Source organism: Solea solea, chromosome 6 (assembly GCF_958295425.1).
Source record: "Solea solea chromosome 6, fSolSol10.1, whole genome shotgun sequence".
In the NCBI taxonomy this organism is placed as follows: Eukaryota; Metazoa; Chordata; class Actinopteri; order Pleuronectiformes; family Soleidae; genus Solea; species Solea solea.
Window position 1 is genome coordinate 21,831,547 of NC_081139.1, and position 20,461 is coordinate 21,852,007.

The following is a 20,461-nucleotide window of genomic DNA, read 5'->3' on the forward strand; positions in this document are numbered from 1 at the left end:
CAGTATATATATATATATATATATATATATATATATATATATATTACATATTTAATTAAGTGAATTGTTTCTTTTGGGAACAGATTTTTTAGTTATTTTTATTTCTAAATTGTTCAAGAGAGATAAAGGCAATAAATTAGACACTGATGGCACTGCACTGTGTTTTGCCTTCTTTTTCCCAATCCAAAAGTGCTTGGAATAAATATTTTTTATATATTCATGGCTTCCTCTTTGCATAATACAGTTTCAAGTTGCAGTTTACTAATTGGGCAGGGATTTCCAAAGTACTCCTGAACTCCATCACAGTAGCATGTGTCCATCACAGTAGCATGACTGTTTCTCACATAATCTGCTGAGGGCTCAATGTTCATGCATATTCAGCAACAGTCTCCAATCTTGCAATTTGTCCCAAGAAACATCTTTGAACTGACAGTCAATTATCTGTCTCTTATTCTGTTGCTATCCTTTGTGCTGCTGTGCCAATTAGAATTTCTGCTGCTGTGCTGTGGTAAATCTTTGACACAACATATATATCTTCAATAGCTAAATAACCAACATGTATATCAGTATTATGGGACCTTAGGTGTGAGTGTTCGTCTCTAAATGTTGACCCTGTCATGGACTGCTGACCTGTCCAGGATATACCTCTCCTTTCACCCTATGTCAGCTAGGATTGGCACCAACAGCCCTGCAACCCTCATGTGGAGGATAAACAGTGTTAACAGTTGGCCCAATACACTGCCCTTTCACCTGTTCAAAGCCGGCCCAAGGCACAAGTGGACCTAAGCAGTTGCTCGGGGCCCCTAATAGTGTGTGAAGGAAACATTTTTTGTGAACATAATAAAGAAATCTGGATATCTTTAGATTTATTTAGATATTAGATTTAAAAACCAAAGTCATTAACTGTGTTTACTTGTTCAATTCAAGTTCAGTATCACCACACATAGTGCTTCGCTGTGAATACAAAGTGCAAACTTTACTGCCCTTAAAGGTTAAAAATAAAGTAAGTGACACTGGTTAGGCGTAATTAACACAACTATAATTAATGCAATTTGTAGTGTTACATTTATATCAATAATAGTGAAGAAGCATCGGCTACTCCGAGGTGGTGGGAGGCCCTAAATCACATTAAGCTTAGGGCCCCATAAAGGCTAGAGTCGGTCCTGAGTTTACTTTACATCTTCTCTTCCCTTATTGTTAAACTTAGTTTGTTTTGCCTGATACATTAATAAGTATAGCACATCATTTGTCTGTTTGTTATTATTATTATTATTATTATTATTATTATAATAATAATAGAAGAGGTAGTAGTCTGCATTGCATATCATATTTGTTCATTATGGATCAGATGAACTGTTTCACAGACTGTAACAAACCTTCAGTTTATTATCTTCCTTTGTTTCGCTTTCCTTCTCTTTGCCTATAAATAATTAAACAGAGCAACACCGTTTGCTGTGCTCAGGAATTTTGATGGACGTTACGCAAGCGCATCACCAGCACAGCACCAGCGCCCACACGCACGAAGGCAGTCTACAAACAGCCAGGTAGGGGTAACGTAACACTCAACTCCATTGGTCCACGCAGTCACATGACTGGACTCCTCCACTCCCACGACACCCACCTCCATTCTGCTCACCCACCCCGCCTCCGTCTCTCCAGGTCCAACAATACACCGGCGGGCGGTGGCGCAGTGTCAGCAGCAGCCAGTGTCAGGTGTCTCTCCGGGGTTTCACAGAAAGAGTGAGTCAACGGAAGTTCGCACAGGTAAGACAAGACTCAAGCAAGGGCATGGGAGAATATGTCAAAGACTTTCTGTATTTTGCTCAGAAAGTAGGTGTTTTTGAAAATTCGTTTGTTTGAACTGAGGTGTTATGATTACGCACGTGCGTAAAAAGCGAACTCGACGTCCTTTGGGAGAAAACAGGTGACAGAGTCCTGTAGCTGCTGATAGATCTGTGTCCAGCTCGGGTTGGTATTTTATATCACATCTCAAGACATAAATGCAACGTTGTGGAAGTATGTTTTGTCGCGATAGTTTGAAACCATATTGAAGTCTCAGACGCTCTGAACCAATCATTCACAGTGTTATACACCTGTAATTAAAGTTCGTCAAATAACATGTTGGCCCCTCAGCAGGGAAGCCAGTGTTCACCACAGTTACAGTTTAAGTCTCTGTGTTGCAATGTCTCAGTACTGATCCTCCAGCTCAAACTCTAGCACATTTTCTTCTCACCACTTTTTGACTTTTGTGCCTTAACATGCCTCAGGGTTTTTACACACACAGTGTCAATGGTGCAGAGCAATTTACCACAAATCACATGGTCTGTTTAATTTGAGCTGACAGCCACAACTTTGAAACAAGACAAACAGACTCTCAAACAACAACTGGGAGAGGAACATACGTATATATAAAAACTCTGATATAAAAAGGAAGAGAAAGTTAAAAACTATAACACAGTTGCCTAACTGGTGTATAAAAAGTAGGCTCCTGGGCTTTGTTAAAGATAACATGCTCATATCTGGTGGCAAACTTGATTTGCCTCTACTTCAAGATTATATAAAACATCCCACACCCATTGACGGTAAGATGGCGGAGTAGCCAAATTCCAATTCCACAAAATATGCTGTTGACATGGGAGAGCAGTGAGTGCAACACAGTCACTATTTAGATGTTTTTCTGCCTCGCATGAGCACAATTGATATATGAAAGATATAAAAGATATATGAAAAGCATTTACACATTTGTTGTCCCCCCAAAGAAATTATACCAAAACATGTGAGAAAGAGAGGCTGATTCTGGTTTACATCAAGGATAAATTGGATCAGAATCAGGGAAAACACTGGACCTGTGTCTCCAATGTTCTCTTATAAACAGGATTAGATGGAGCCTATGGATGAAGAATGAATTCCACTTATGATTATGCTATTTTTTCTTTGTTCTCAGTCATTCTCCCAGAGAGATTGTGAAGGTTCTGTGGGCGAGATAAAGGCATTATTAATTCTGAAGATGCTACCTATAGTGTACGGATATAAAATGTCCTCAAGCATAGTTTTAGTTGGGAGAAGTGTGTTTGTTTTTAAATGACACAAGCTGACTTCTCCTTATTTATTTATGACTCATTCCATTTCCAGCTGTGTTTTGGTAACTTCACTTGTTGTTAAGGAGAACTTGACTTAAAGTGTGGGGGTTAAAGGTCGGTACGTACCCTCCTTTCTGCTGATAGCGAGTGATGGGTGAACAAGCTGATGGCGGCGCTTAGGTAATCATTTTTCACATTTCCTGTGATGATTTTAGACTCCACTATTAACGTTTCACACACAGAAGGACACAGTTATGACCTGTAGACTGTGTACAGTGTGTTTTATTAACAAAGACCTAATGAACCAATTATAGTTTAATGCAAACCTCTGTGTTGTTGGACGGTGCAAGCCATTATATGCATTTACTTTAAAGTTGAATCAGTAATTTGTACAGTTTTATTTAATTTTGATGTTTCACAATGAGCGCAGGTGATCCTGTCTCTCCTAAATCAGGCAATATTTGCTTCTAGTGCAATTCTGTGAGGAGGCGTTTTGATCGTTCACTCTCTCACGCTAACGAGGTCATGCAAAAGACAGAGAATGAGAATCTAAAGCATTTGGCCCCACCCTGTTATTCTTTAAAATGAGCTACATTTTCTGATGTTGTTCTCTTGTTACAGCAGCTACTTTTCTTTGTGCACTTGAAGCCAGAAGGGTTTAAAAGTTATTTGGCGAGGACCTCAGGAGTTTCTTCAACTGTCTGTGGTTTGAGGATATGCAAAAAAGACGAGGACTGGTGATTTGTTTGCTCCGTGACACATCGGTGATCTTCACGCGGCGCTCGCAGGGAGAGGCTCTAGGTCTTTGATATTCTGTGACAGGATTAACAGGGTGGAAGGCAAAACTAAATAACGAGGCGTGTTCTCAGTGTCCGTCAGGTTGAAGTGTTTTCGTGCTTCAAAGCTGGTACCTGTTCACTTGTAACTATACACAACAAACAACTGATTAATTGGCAAGGTTAACTAACTGGCCTTTCAGGCTACAGAACCTGTAGCAACAGTGAATAGCCCTGAGCTATTCAGGGACAAGAATAATAATAAAAAAATCCCGTATATGAGTGGATCATCCTTCATATCATTGTGCTGTCTAGTCATTTTGTTAACCTCTTCCTTTTGCCTGTCTTGAAACTCAAAACGTTGCCCAACAGTAAGGGAGCGTAATCACATGTTGTTTGTCTATAATTATGTATGATTAATGTGCAATATGTGTAACTAATTTTATATTAATTTAAAGCTGTCTGTAGGGAATGTTACCATTGTGTTTGACGGTATTTATTGAAGCATCAGGGTTATGTTGAAATGCAGTGTTGGTCCAAAGTCCTTGTGCTACTTGTCGCCAGTATCGCCCTGCAACTCACTGATGATGTAATCGGCACGATAGTGAGAGAAATGATGATTGTCTGACAACTGTGTGCACAGTGGTTTTTTTTCTTCTTCAATCTATTGGTCCTTAAACGTTATCTGTGCACTTATACAGAGATTCATGTTCCGACATTATGATAAATAATCCCTCCACGCACAGGAACTGCATCACAGGCTGATCGTCTCTCAGTAGGACTTTCTGAATAAGTCTTGGGGCTGCACTGTATGTTATGGGATATCGCTGGTCCTCTGTGAACGTTGCCCATAGCGTGTCATCCTCCGATAACGCGCTCACTCTCAGCTCAGCGGTTTCGCAGATTGTGTTTCCATCTCGCAGTCAAGCGACACAAACTTGGAGCACAAGTTGGAGCACGTCGACTTGCGCCTTTGCATGCGTAACCGTATGAGCTCACGTATAGTTTGTGCATGCAGTCATGTCAGGTAGTGGGTGTGTGTCGCTATATAAACTGAAGGGCACATTATAAACTTGTAAATCAGTAATCTTAGACAGCAGCAGACACATACTGTATTCTTCACACACACACACACACACACACACACACACACCTGGACTCTGGCACCAACCGTAGATAGATGTTAGACTTGTTTACTTTTTTAAACAAGGGCTTTATTGTCTGTGTCATTATTGTCTATCAGCTGGGTGGTCTCTATTGTCTAAAGCAGTTATTCCCAGAGACTGGCTCAGGACGCACAGATGGCTTACAGGAATTTCTGTTGGGTCGGCAAATATAATTTCTCAATGTTTGTCGGCATAGTGTTTGGATCTCCTGTTGCCCAGCAACATTCTTGTGCTGCACACAGGAAGTATTTATGTCAAGAAGACAGACGGAGGTAACAGTAATACTGTGCGGGTAAAGCGAGATGATGTGTACATGTTGGAATATGACTGGAAACACAAAGAAGTGTTGAATTCTACAGAAAGTTCAGCAGTTTAATAAGATGAGCACTTCTTATCTCCACCCGCCTCTGCGCTGCAGGTGTACACACACAAGTGTTCCCTCAGTCAGGCCTGATCATATTTGACATGTTTTCAGATGAACGTTACATCAAAGCTTTGCCATTCATACAGTGCAACTACATGCAGTGCGTTTTTTTTTTTTATCACATATCGTTGATACACATTCACACGCTGCCGACACAGTCGTCTGGAGCAATGTGGGGTTCAGTGTTTTGCCGAAGGACACGCTGGCATGTAGAACAGGAGCACTGGGAGTCAAACCCTTGACATTCCAGTTCAAAGACAATTTGCAGAGAAAAAAATCATCAAAAAGTCATCATGGTTTCTGCCATAATAATAATCCACGATTCACACAAGAAATTCATGCTCGGCTCATTAAAGTAGGCTAAACCTAACTAATCTGTACAGAAAGTTAGCATGAGAATGAATCGACTTTTTTTATTACATTAGCAAGGTGTAAGTAAAGTTTATATGCTCCAGATATTCATTTAAATGCATTTATTTGGTCTCCTTCCTGCAGTATTTAGCTTGTATATGTTTCCATATGAATACAATTATGTTGTTATTGATTTATTAAAACATTTCTTGGTTTACCTATTAAAAATGATATTAGGTGGTTAAAGAAATAGCATAAAGAAAGAGTCAGATATTTGCTCTTGTTGGGCCACGGTGGTGTATCATCTTAAAAACAACCTCTCTTACACCACAGTTATATACAGTACCTACGGTGTATATATACACACACCTGTATACATACCGGGGCTTATTGTGAGTGTGTCTGTGTTTCAGGTGCTCAGGGAGCTGCAGAGATGGAGAGCGGTCCATTCAGCCGTCGGTCCTGGGCGACGCAGTCTCTGCGCGTCACCGCCAAGGAGCTGTCACTGGTCAGCGGCCGAGGCAAAAAGACCGCCATCGCTGAACGCTTTTCCAAGTGAGTAACACCTGCTTTTCAGAAATGTTCAGTTATTTGCTACACAAGAAATGTAGTAGTAGAAGAAGAAGAAGCTTCACTTCCTCCTCTGTTGTAAACAAACGCCTTTGTCCCCTGCGTGTCCTCAGATATTTCTCCTTTCCTCGTCTCCTCGTCCTCGTGTACCATCTCCCTCTTGTCCTTTCTCTCCCCCCTCCCCTTTCTGTCCTCCACCTCTCCTCTGTCCCCGATTTTCCTTTCACCCCAACCGGTCGAGGCAGATGACTGCACATTTCTGAGCCTGGTTCTGCCAGAGATTTCTTCCTGTTAAGAGGGAGTTTTTTCTCTCCACTGATGCCTAGTGCTTGCTCATTGTGTGAACTGTTGGGGTTCTCTGCTCTCTTTGATGTTGTCTATGTGCAGTGCCCTGAGATAATGTATGTTATGATTTGGCGCTATACAAATAAAATTGAATTGAATTGAATTGAATTTCATTTCCCTCCTCCCTTGTGTCTGTGTCTTTACTTTCTGTTCTTTCTGTTCTGACCTGCATTGTGTTCCTCAAACTAAATTGTACTTTCTTCTGTTCTCCATAATGAAGCTAACCGTTATGAACGGTTGAGCCTGTCTTCATAAAAAGAGGTGTTCCCACCGAGTGGAACAGTTCGGTTTGGTATAGTAGGGTGCGTTTACTTTTTTTAAATTTCCATTGGGAATAGTACCAAAATAACCAGCTCCAACCATTCCATTCTTTGGCACCCTTCCTTTTGGGGTACCAGAGTAAAATAGTGGTACAATCCAGCTCCACCCACGACAGTCAGCTGATTGAGTGATAGGAAACTTAACTCCCTTGCGACTGGTGTACATGGAAATTGAGGCAAACGCCTACAGTTTCTTCTCATACAAAGCTTGACGTCTTTTTGAGACATAACAGCCACTAACCGAGGTGCTGGATGTCCTCCACTGTTGTCTGCGTGACTGACTCATTTCTAGTATAAAGACTATAACCAAAAATAACACATTGAAACAAGCTAAAAGATACAATTTGATCTAGAATAAAGCATTTCAAATAGTTGTGCATGTTCATAGTGTATGTCCTTGAACACCTCACTAATTTCTGTTCAGTAAAAAAGTGTTGAGTCACTAGAGGTCAGTGTTGTTTCCCTGTGTTCCAGGTACCAAAAAGCTGCTGAGGTTTCCAGTGCAGACAAGAAAAAGGGAGTAAGTATTTCTGTTTCTAGCTTCTGAAAAAACATTTAATTTCCCCGTCTCTTGAGTTTAGAGACATCCCTAACTCTGTGATTATGAAACACTTAAGTACAGCTGTGAGGTTTCTATATGTGAAACGTGAATCCATGATACACCACGAGAAACAGGTGATTAAGCGCAAGTGTAAGTATGTGTTGTACGTCCTGCTTCATTTGCTCAGTCGTTGCCAGTCGTGCTGAACTAATTGCTACATGTTGAGACACACACACACACACACACACACACACAGACTCACCATGCTAACACACACACACACACACACACACACACTGTCTGAACCAAGTGTCTTGTCCTGGCTGACCCTCTCATTGGCCACTTGTTGCAGTGGGCAGACTATCAAAACCATAATCCCACTCGAGTGTAATCCCCTCGCGATGCTCTCTGTGCTTCCAACTGCACGTTAGCTGCTTTGTCCGTGTGAAAGACTGATGAACAAACATTAGTGATCAGATAATACCATGAAGAAACATGAGGTAATGTTGCTGTGGGTGTGTGTAATGTCATCATTTACGCGCATGTGTGTGTGTGTATAGATGTTATGATAGTGTATGGGTATCTCAAACTTAGAATGTGAGGACCAGTCAAATGTCCTCTCTCCCTGTGGATTCTCTCTCCCATTAAAATGGCTTTTTGAGGGTTAAGACTTTTTTTAGGGTTAGGGTTGGAATTGGGTTAAGGTTAAGGTAAGGGTAAGGGTTGAGGTTAGGCATTTAGTTGTGATGGTGATGATTAAAGTTAGGGTAAGGGGCCAGGGAATGTGTTATGTCTATGTCTGTGTGTGTGTGTGTGTGTGTGTGTGTGTGTGTTTTAATCTTTATTTATCCAACCTCTATTTTCATTTTACTCAGCCTTTAAAGCAAAATAGGACTGCAACTTACAGTTATTTTTGTTAATTGATGAATCTGTTGATTATTTTCTCGATTAATCGAGTAGATCCAGAAAATGTCAGAAAATGTTGAAAAGTGTTGTTTTTGTTTCAGTTTTAGTGATTTATTTGTCAAATGGAGCAATGAAACCTGAAAATGTTCACATTTAAGCAGCTGAAAAATCAGAAAGCTTGTTTTAAATATAAAAAAACCCCTTTGAAACCAAATCATTGATTATCAAATTAGTTGACGATTAATATAGTCATCGATTAATAACTGAATAATCGTACAGCAAAGTCACCGTACAATTCAATTTTAATCACATGGCACATGGCAGCTCGTCTGTGTCACTCATATGAAATGTATCATATATTCAACCAGAACTGTCGTCTGTCTGACCACAGTTTGTGTGTTCAGTGAAGAAAATTGTGTCCTAGTTGCAATAAATGTTATTATCACGACATTTTAAGCAAATACTTTTTATTTATATATTTATTAATTTAATAATTTCTATTTAACCACATAGTTAATTATGCTTTTGATATCAATGTTATTGTGCATTGGTGACTTTAGTAACACAGCCCTCCCTCCCTGTATTTTAACATTCTGTAAAAGAAGAAATAAAAACTTATAAAAGTTAGTTTTTTTTGAATTCCCTCAGTATTTTTTCCAAAATTCTTGTCTTGAATTTCAGATTTAGGGTCTTTTAATGAATCCTTGGTTCAGACCAGCAGTATGCAGCTTCAGTGTTAAACAGTATTGTGTGATTCAAGTGTGGAAAAATGTCACAGTCACCACAGCAAACAAAGAGTTAACTTTTCCCTGAATGTATCATTTCCTGCTCTGTTTCCTGGGTTCTCTCTCTCTCTCTCTCTCTCTCTCTCTCTCTCTCTCTCTCTCTCTCTCTCTCTCTCTTTGTCTCTCTCTCTCTCTGTCATTCACTGCCCTGGTGTAAGAGGTTGAGCTAAACTCTTACAAGTAGAGTTTGTGTGGCTGCTGCTGTCTGGGAGAGCGTTACTACCCCTCACACAGTCTCTCGGCTCACTGACCTGTGGAGAAGGACTCTCACTTTCCTTTGACTTTAGTTTTACTTTGTTTTTTCTCTCCATCGCATTCGCTGAGGATTTTTTTTTGTTACATTGGTTAAAAAAAACGAGGAACAATCTTCGTCACTGTCCAGTTCTCTGTCCACCCTGGACTTGCTCCACAAAGACCGTAATTGTGCCTTCTTTTTTTTTTGTCCACTTTGGGGTTTTGTCCCTTTTGTTCAGTCATGTTGTCTTGTGTTATTTGTTTGTGAGTTATGTCATTGTTCCGATAGTTTTGTCACCGAATGGCTGTATTAGTTTCTGTATCTCAAAGTTAAATTTCAAACCTGTTTTGATTTAAATTTGTTATAATCGTATATTTTCCCTGTCCTCAACCAGAAAGCGTTTACACAGATGTATTAGTCGATTAGTTTGCGTAGATGTGTTCTGGTGTCCAGATCCTCTTTCTGTTAACGTGTCATTCCTCTTTTATGATTGAAGGAAGTTCCTGCAGGTCACTCTGCATCACTGTCCCTCCTGTGTTTCTGCGGTTGCTTTCTGCTGCTCCAGCATGTTTCATCATGAATGGTGTGGTACTTTTTTGGTGGAAAAGAGAAGTTTTCTTGTGGCTGAAGAATGCGGCTGCATGCTCAGCTCTGTATCTCCGTCTTTAGCCAGTTGTTGCAAATCAGCAGTGCCAGCAAGGCATCTATTTCTTGGACCAGCTTTGAACAGCTGTTCACCAAATCTGTCACTGAAGACTTATTCAGACTCTGGCACTTCCTTTAGTCCATTGTTCGTGGTATTAGGATTTAAAGCTTGAGTCCATCATCTTTGTTTATTAATCACTTTTTAATGTTATTAGTTGAAATCCTCTCCATGTCTGGATCGTCATCAGTACATAAAGTTATCTAAAAAAAATAGGGTGTAGTAGGAGTCAGTAAAAGGTTGCAATAACAGGCGATGCTGCAATCATTTTTCATCAAAGCTCCGCCCTCAAAACACACTGAACTAACAGTCAGTACGTTTACATGCACTTTAATCGAGCTAAGGAGGAAAAAAAAAAATGATTTATTGGGTGTCTACATCTGACTCTGCCTCCATAGGTGGCGCTGTAGCTCTCTATAAGCTAGTGCATATTCAGTCAGTTTCCTGTTGACGTCACAGAAAACCAAAGAGCGACCAGCGAGAGATGGACTGGGGGGTTTGGACCGTGCTGGGGTTCTGTGTGTTCCATACCTGCTGTACATGTTAATCATGATGCAAATTAGATGGAGCATGGCTCTTGTGGTTGCTGGGTTTTACCAAAAAAAGACACAGCAGCCGCAGTTTGTACGTCGTCTCCTTCTACTTCCGGGTCAAAGACCAGGGAGGACAATTTGGGTGCATGCGCAGAACACCAAGTCCGACTCCAGTCCGACTAAGCGTATACATGCAGGAGTAATCGGACTATGAATCGCATTCTCTCTAGATACAGTATGTTAGCCTGACTAAGACTAGCTCGATTTTAATCGGACTAACGTGTTTACATGACATTAAGAAAACTGAATTATTGTCTTAGTCTACAAGACTACATTTATTCTTTTAACTTTTTATTGATAGAAACAGTGTTTTAGAAACCAGTCACAGGAGTGAATTCCACTGCTCAAAAAACCTGGTAATTTAGCAAATTGATGGGATAAACGCGTATTGTCCCTGCCCCTACTCAGCTGCTGTATACACACAAATGCTCCCTCAGTCAGGTCTGATAGTATTGCGTGACGGAGCCTGTTTTCAGAAGAAGGAAGCAGCATACAAATAACGTCACTTTTCCGTTCACAAAGACCAAAAGTTGCTTACTGCAGCTTTAAGCTGTGTGTTTGGTGCAATTTATGTTTTACCGCTAAACGGAACTACTTTCATGATTTAATATGTATGGAGAATGAAAATATTATATTACTGTATACAGCGTTTGTTATATAATTCAAGTTTTGTTTGAAATGTTTTTGCATGCTCTCAGTTTGAAGTTTTATTTTTCTTCCTCACAGGAAAGTAAGACAGCGTCCCTGCGGTCCGGCAACCTGAGTGCTCTGAAGAAACGCTGGGAGCAAGCTCAGAACCGCGAAGACAAGACTCCTCCCTCTGGCCCACCTGCAAGTGACAGCGGCTCTCACCGTCGACCCCCTGCCCTCACCAGGCTTCCGTCCATCAGGGAGAAACCCCCTCCAGTGAAGAGCCCTGACCTGCTGACCGCTCAGGGAGGACCACAGTCCACAGCCAGTCGCGTCCAGACGTCCACAGCAGCTCCACAGGCGTCCAAATCTGAAGAGCTGACAGGGATGGATAGGGATGAGGTGACAAACGGCAAAATACCTGAAAAGCTTGAAGAGCAAGTTCCGACCAGCCCCCGTGCCTATTATGAGAAACCCAGCGTGCCACTGAACAACCTGAAGATGAGGTTTGAAAGAGGAGAGGACGCCACAGGCAAGGTAAAACATTCAGCTCCTGCAGGGATATTCTATTTTATGGAAATGGTGTTAAATGACAGTTAAAGACGGACATGGTTTAGAGGAGCATGTGATTTATTTTAAATGATCTTTTTATGAGGGAAAAATTGTTTAATGACATTAGTGGAAAAAAGTGCTTAGTACCAAGAGTTCTAGGTTAAAAAAAAGACATCATGGTGATTCCATTCCAGCGGTTTTATTGTCCTTTCATTATTAATTAATCATTAATAATACAGAAACACATGTAGCTGAACCGTTTGCGTCCAGAGAAAAGGAAACGGGTGAGTAAAGGAGAAAATAGGATTGGATGTTCCTTCAATTCACTTTCCTGACAAAATCATGTCTGAAAGGTCTAATAAACCATAGCCATCTTTCCCCAGCACTTTGTGAAATACCCGTCTTTAGGTTTAGAGAGAATGTAATATTTAGCATTAAATATAGATCTATTGTTACGTTCATACAACTAGGATAATTAGTTTTCTGGTGTACTTGAGAAACCATCTGAGGAACACTTGGAAAAGCTTCAATTTCCATTGATATAGTGTATATACATTTAAAATGAAATATTGGTTTTTTTGTAGCTGGAGAATAAGACCTTCATATGTACTTTGGACAAACCAGCCTCTCCCCTGCGTGTGTTTTGCATTTTCGCAGACATCGTGGAATGACTTCTTTTCTGGTATGTGAAGGCCACCGTAGTTCCTTGACACACATGGGAGTCTGCAGTGTCACCAGGAGACTCGTCACTTATTCTTACATGCTGAGAAGCTTTTAGTATTTTCTTAATTCTTGCTCTGACAGTCGTTGAGCAGCATCCATGTTGATGCTGCGGTTTATTTTACTCGTCAGCCTTGTGAAATATTTTCCAAACCCCTCTCAAAAACAGTGGTTTGTTTGAGCTCATGTGGCTAAGTCCAAACTTTCCTAACCACCATTAACTTGCAGATCGAAAAGGAAACCACTTGGATTGTAACTTACAAAAGCCATGACTACGTGCCTTAGAGCACGAAGTCATTTGGTATCTACCATATCCATATCTGTCCCACTTCTTGACTCTGAGGTGTCACTCTCATAGGTGTGCAGGGTTCAAGATTCTCCCCCACTCACTCCCTCACGTCTCTCTCTGTCTCTCTCTGTGTCTTCATCCCTCTCGGCCCCCAAACAACAGACACTCCACTCTTCACCTTCCACCAAAGAGGAATGCAGCAACATTCCTGACCTGTGGCTGTTTCATTCTTCAGAGGATCACCTCTCGAGAGTGACTGTCTTTATCTCACGTTTCATTAGACACAGTGTGTATCCAACTGTTCTGACCTTTATCATGTCATGCAGCAGTACTCGTTGTATGACTAACACCATGAAGTCACCAACAAGGAAGAAAAAAAGTAAAAAAATGTGCTGGTGAAGATTTATAGGCCAGACTCTGAGCTTTATAACACTTGGCGGAGGAAGATGGAGGCACAACGGGACTTGACAGAGAAATGGGCTGTTTTCACTGGCCAAGAACTCTTTTCCATCCGTGTGTGTGTGTGTGTGCGTGCGAGTGCTGGGTAATTGTAGAGAGGAACTGTCTGGTTTCCTCATTAGTGTTGGTGACACGTGGGCACGCACACTCACTCTGTATGTATGAAGCTCCCTTTTTGCAGTACAATGCACTGGAACAGTTCTAGTTCTCATGACTTCAGGTCAAAGGCATGTTGGTGTTTGTCCAGCTCATACTAACAGGTATGAAGTGACTGGAATGGAAATCAACTTCACTTTTGCTGCTCCTCTTCATCTCTCCCTCTCTCTCTTATGCACTTATTATTTAATGCTGAGCTATTTTCCCTGTGTGACTTTGTGAAAAAACAACCACAACAGTGCCTGTCCCATGTTCTGCCAACGTCTCGTTTTTTTTAACGCGACCTCAAACGACTCGTTTCCACTCCCGTGTCACGCAGGCACGGGAAATCGTTCAGGTTAGGCCTGCAGAATTAATCACAAAATAATCGAAATAGCAAAACGACCTTTGACAGTGAGAGACACTGATATATGATGAAGATAAAATGTGTGATGAAATCTTGCAGCGCTGCAGGAATTCAACTGACCTAGAATCTGTCTCTTCAGATGAGAAAATGTGTTTTGTTGACATTTTGGAGCACTTTTTTATTGAAAAATGACAGTTAAGATGGAAAATGATAACTCGCGCTGATGATGAATCTTATCGCAATCAAATTAATATTTTCTTTTTTTGTTTAGCTCTAATTCAGGCTGTGGCAACTTTATCATATGCAACTATAGTGTAAAGCAGGTCCTGCAATTCAAATTAAAGGCCCATTTCTATTTCTATTTCATTGTGTACATCAGAGAGAGACAGGCGTGACAGAGCAATACCATTGGAAATCATGGGGGGGGGCAGTACAGAGTCAATAGTCTCATTTGAATTGCAGGAAAACAACGGAAAATAGTCTATACTGGCAGTTTTTCAAAGAGCGCCTCTGCAGGATGGTGCAGAATTACATCCATCTATATGATGTTATCGAGATGACTTACATTCAGTGGTCACCGCTTGTGTTTGTGTCTATTTCAAATCAAGCACAATAAAATAACCTCTTTAATGGATCGCCATGTTTGTTGATGCCTGATGACATGTCGCTCAACGCTGCCCTCTAGAAGAAGACGTGCAAAAGACGCATGGGGTGGGAATCGCAGGGTATCTCACAATACGATATGCGATACATGGTCAGCGATACCAAAAATATCACGATACGAACAGAATTTATAGGCTGTAAATGAAATTTGAAATTGTGAATGAACTTTTTCTCTGACGCTGATGACATCTCACGGTCATTTGACAAATTAGCACAATACATGTCTTACAACATGGCTGATGGGAGTGAACTCTGGTCATCTTTGTGTCACAGGGCGGCCGGACGATGCTGCGCAGTACGTCATCAGACGACATGGATCAGCAAAAGGGTAAAGAGAAACACACTCATGCTCACACACACACAGACGGACAGACACACACGTTCAGGAGTTTATCAGCTACTGAGATGGTAAAATACAGACATTAACTTTCAACTCTTAGCCTTATTGTCTCAGAAGCACTTGTTTATTGGATCACTAATAAAACTTTGAACTGTTTTCATTTGGTTTTAATGCAGCTGAATCAAACGGTGAACTTGCCTCTTTCTCTCTCTTTAGGTCCATCTGTGTCCGACCGGGTGTTAGAGTCGTCATCACTGAGGGAGAAGATGGCAAAATACCAGGCTGCTGTTTCTAAACAAGGCGTAAGTAAAACAAAAAAGTTAAATCCGACGTTCAGTGTGTTCAGTTTAGCTGAAATCATTTGTGTCTGGCAGAAATTGAAGAAAAAGAATTACACTTGATTACCTCGACTGTTTTAAATATAAATATTTTATATTTACATCATACACTTCATCCTATGTTTAAAGGAAGTGTTTTGTTAGATCCGAATGTTTCAAAGATTCTAAATCTGTCTGTAGCAGTTTAATTCAATGATGACTCTTAACTTGATTGTAATCACAGTTTAAAACCAAAGTCATTTGTTGTCCATGAACATTTACATTTAAGCTAAATGCTTCAATAAATAAAAATTGCATATTACATTGTTTAGTCATTGAATGACTGCATTTTAGTAGTTTTAAGTACCTTTTACACGTTTATAAATGTCTTCAAAGAAACTTCCAGAGGCTGAATAAAATGAATGAACATCACAAATAATACATAGTTTAAACAAAGGTAATAATCAACACAGTTGAAAGTGTAAGACTGTTCAACAATGGCCTACAATAAACTAAATACATTTTTGCTCTCTTCTGTCTTCTAGCGTTTATCTCTCCCTTCCTACTAACTCCACATATCCTATATATAGAGAGAGAAATCCATTCTGGTTTATTATGTAACTGCCAGTTTACATAAGGATTTGTGTTTGTGTTTTTCTCTTGTGTCTTTGCTTCAGGATGAAGCCCCGAAGGCTCCTGCACCTCACAAACACACACCTACACCTGAGTGCAACGGTGAGACTTAAGCGGATAATTGATATACAATTATTTACTTTTCAAGCCCAACATACAGTATGCTCTTATGACATTAATATGGCAACACAAATGTCCACGTTGTGTGTCTTGTGTATTTTAGGTGAGAGCAACGAGTCGTCCAAAGCATCCAGGGTGAGTCAGTCGTGGACACTCAGTCATCAGTAGAAAGTTAAATTAACTCCCTTGTGATGATGGACTAATGTGACTTTTTTTAATGGGTCTGTTTAGAAGTTCTGCCCACCAGCGAGGGAGACATGTGTGGCTTGTTCGAAGACTGTTTACCCCCTGGAGAGACTCATGGCTCAACAGCACGTCTACCACAAAAGCTGCTTCAAATGTACTTTCTGCAACACGAGGCTCAGGTCAGTCTCTTACTGCCAATGTCTTGACCCCTGAACCTTGACCACTGGACTTGACTGATTTATTCACTTTGGGCTTCGATTGTGGTGTTTGGTTTTCTTTGACTGTGGGTTTTCAGTTCAGTTGCACTTTGTTCCCATTTTTTTTGTATCTGTCAGTTTTGTATTTTATTTCTTCCTAGTTTCTACCTGCTGGGTTGGGTTTTACTTCCTGTGTTTGTCCTGTTCGTGCTTCACCTGTGTGCAGTTATCCCTGCCTCCATAGTGATACAGTATAGCATCCATTAGGAATAGTACAAAAAAACCCAGCCCCAACCGTTCAATTCTTTGTCCCCCTGTCCTCTGGGCTACTAGATTAAAACGGTAAGGCAAGGCCAGGATGGAGCTAGACCGACTCCATCCTCGAGCTGTCATTGCACCGGTACGGTGTCACAGTAAAGGTACAGTCTGGTTCCCTGTTCCTGCTTTTCTTTAGGTATTTTTGGAATTTCCATTTTCACCTGTAGGCCTGGGTCAAACTTTCTGTATTTTCACGTCCACACCGGGGTCAGTGTGACACAAGTTCCACGCATTTCTGCAGTCTGGTCTGCATGGACCACAGGGGTTAGGGTAGAAAGAGGAGCGACTGAGTGGGGTTGCTGTGAGAAATGAATGTTTTTCCTTGTATTCACCTTAAAGGTGACAGATTAAGTTTAAATAGCAAAGAACACAACAAAAGCCTTTGTAACAGTTGATGACCTTCCTTGATAAACGTTTACATTCATGAATGTCTGCAGATCATGTAACAACATTTATGTGTAGTACGACAAGGGTAAAAAAAAACAAAACACATTATATTAACTGACTAGTGTAATGCATAGCATCCAACGCTAAATAAGCATTTTAGTAAAAGGAAGCAGCGCCCGCTACCTGGTTTAGGAATAAACCATGGACCCTATCCAGACAAACACAAGCACCACCTGTAGTTTGTACATGCTGACTGCACATAGTCCCTGTAGCACAACACTTTCCAGTCCAGTAGGTAGCGTGCTCAAAAAAAGACAACAAAGACGACGGTAACCATGGAAACTTGGTACCCACACATGAACAACTCGGCTCTCAAAGAATACAAGGAAATACGGAAGAGGGCGTTGAGAAATCACTGCCACTGGAACGGAATGCAAGATCAAGTACACATGGGAACAACACCAGACTGACATAGACCCTTGATTAGTATGAAGTGAAGTGCAGGCGTGTACGAGCAGGCAGCTGAATGCAGAAACAATGACCTTTACCTCTCCTGCTGCTTTGGTCTGCGTTTGCCTTATGTGTTTGTTTTAAACATAATGCATTTGTCGTTTATCATTCTTATTTGGCATTTCATGATTTGATGATGTGTATATTATAATCTTCTCCTGAGGCAAAAAAATAACGTGTCTCTCTCTGTTTCTAGCCTGGGGACCTTTGCCTCTCTGCATGGGAACGTCTACTGCAAGCCCCATTTCAGCCAGCTGTTCAAAACCAAGGGCAACTATGACGAGGGCTTCGGCCACCGTCCTCACAAAGAGCAGTGGGAACCTCGAGTAAATGGAGGAGAAGAAGAAGAAGAAAAAGAAGAACGAGCAGGTGAAGAAGTGGCAAAGCCCAAAGAACGAGAGCAACCACAACTCCAAGTGATGCGTTCAACTGAGGACACCTCAGACACGGAGCCCGCCCCGGATGTGGAACCGTCCTCACAGCTGAAGGTTACAGATGTGGCTGCCCTACTGGAGACACGCGCGCAGACGCACGCCACCTCCGCCGAGAAACAATCTACAGAGAAGCCAGCTGAGATGCGCAGGCTGAGGATCGCATGGCCTCCTCCTGCTGGTGAGGGCCAGGCTGTGAAGGGACCACTGAGTCCACTTACAGAGGAGGTGGCTTCAATCCGACCAGGAAGAGCCAAGTGGCCCCCAGACGACGAGGAGGCATCGTCCTTCCAGAGCTCAGAGCGGGTTGAACTGAAGAGTCTGAGGAGGAGCCATTCTCTAAAGGAGCGCAGTAGGCCTTTCACTCTCGTGGCTAAGTCCAACCCTGCGCCCAGTCTGGGGCCCAGGGAGCGTCGACGCCCCCTCAAGTCCCTTCTGGATTGGAGAGCGTCATTTGAGGAAAAAAACCCATCCGATAAAGAAAATAAACCAGAGGAGCAGCAGGAGAAGAAGAAAGAGCATGTGATGCCTAGTAAAGACGCAGCACATGAGAGGAAGAGCGTCTCAGAGGACGAGGCCACTGTGTCCAAGCAGCAGGAAGACGGAGACGAACAAGAACACAAAGAAAGTGTTGCAGCAGCAGCAGCAGCAGAGGACGCCTCTCTGAGGAGCAGCAGCTCTCCAGACCTCTCTCCCTCCTCTTCTCCACCTTTGCAGCCAAAAGAGAACCGCGCCTCCCAGGATGTGGGCTTCTGGGAGGAGGAGAAAGAAGGAAGTGACAACGAGGAGCCAAGTGCCGAGGATATAATCAAGAGGAACCGCTACTATGACGAGGAGGATTCTGACTCATAGGAACAAGTCAATGTCTTACTGTCACGCACACTCACCATTGTTAGTCTTTTCAGGTCTTCGTAGCCCACAAATGTAGTTATGCCACTTTGCAAATATGTGTAATCGGTGCGTGTGCAAATTTTTTTGACGATTGCCTTTAATCACCAAAATAAAACCTTTTTTTTTTTTTTTTTTTACATTTTAATTATATACTGAAAAACATCTTTTATATCTGATTATACTGGAAGATGGAATTCTATTAAAGTCAATCAGTGCATTTGTGCATCTCATGTTCTGATAATTATATGTATTATCAGTGCTGGTATCAAAGCATCACTTAACTGTATAAGTGCTTTCTAATCACAGACACAAGGAGACTGCGTCAAGAAAAACAGTCATTATGTGTATTTTGCTCCCAGTAGAACAAAGAATGAGCATAAATATGCTGTAAACCAAAGAGCAAACATCGGCACTGTGTTTTTAAGATGTTAATATGTGCTGTATATTTTTAGGTTTGTCCCTGACTACAAATTGTAATTTGAATAAAAAGACAAAAGCCACATGAGTTTGTTCTGGATTAGGATCCAAACACACTGTACATACTCTTCTCTCATGGTTGAAGACCTTATTACATGCACACTTACTTCCCTCTGCTTCACCTGTGTCACTGAACCTTTACTAAGATCCAGCACACAGAGTCTTTACCTTTTCTTAGCAGCTAAATAATAACACACACAAACAACAAGCAGTACTTTTCCATAAAGGCTTGACATTACAGTTCCATTACATTTTTATCTCATCATCTCTTTCGGGTCTTTGTGTTTTTCATGTTCAAATGTGATCTGAATTATATTACAGGTAAAACCCGCTTATACTCTGTAATGTGCCATGGAATAAATTAATATTTTTAATCCTATTTTATAAGAAAATCAGATTTGATTGAAATATCTCATTTCGATTTGAGAAATGGAAAACCAGGACCCACATTTAGTCAAAGATTTTCACTCTCAACTTGACATATGGCTAAATAATGGTTCTCAAACTATGGTACGCAAGCTTCCTCTGGTGGCACTTAGAGGAAAATCAGAATTACTGTTCGACTGTATATACCAGGGTATGTGATCGGAGTGGAGCTGAGGAATTTTGATTGCGTAGAAAATTAAACAAATAACAAAAAATGTATAATAAATTAAAGAATTAGAGTCACCTTATCTCTCGCTCCTTCTTAATCTAATGTCACTATACCAGTGTGTGAAGTATATGTGAGGAAGAGGAGGATGATGAGAGAGTAAATTATCTTATTGGGAATAAATCTGCCTCCTGTATAAAGTCTGTAGCTGACTTTGCTCGACCTATTTACACCACTGTATTTTAACGTTGGTGATAACGGTTTGACTTTGAGAGCTCAATATTTTCTCAGGTGGTTCTTGTTTAACTGTCTTAGACACTCTGTATTGTATTCCCAGATTATGCAGTGCTTACTGTTAATTTGCAAGTCATTATATTGTAGTTAAAACTGTTTAAATAAACACAATGTTGACGACAAAGATCTCAATAAACCAAAAATGATGAAATAAATCA

At 41.0% G+C, this 20,461-nt stretch overlaps 1 protein-coding gene across 2 annotated transcripts; it reads left to right on the plus strand.

Moving 5' to 3' along the window:
• The first annotated feature begins 1,656 nt into the window (after positions 1 to 1,656).
• On the plus strand, positions 1,657 to 20,461 carry LOC131460361 (LIM domain and actin-binding protein 1-like). 2 transcript variants are annotated; one of them, XM_058630781.1, is made up of 10 exons: positions 1,657 to 1,764; positions 6,211 to 6,352; positions 7,507 to 7,552; positions 11,522 to 11,962; positions 14,884 to 14,938; positions 15,167 to 15,252; positions 15,945 to 16,002; positions 16,124 to 16,155; positions 16,252 to 16,385; positions 17,815 to 20,461. In XM_058630781.1, exons 2-10 carry the CDS (start codon positions 6,231 to 6,233, stop codon positions 18,899 to 18,901), a joined length of 2,061 nt encoding a protein of 686 aa, XP_058486764.1. In that variant the 5' UTR covers positions 1,657 to 1,764; positions 6,211 to 6,230; the 3' UTR covers positions 18,902 to 20,461. The 2 variants fall into 2 exon arrangements, with proteins under 2 accessions (XP_058486764.1, XP_058486765.1); XM_058630782.1 differs by having other exon boundaries at positions 15,945 to 15,990.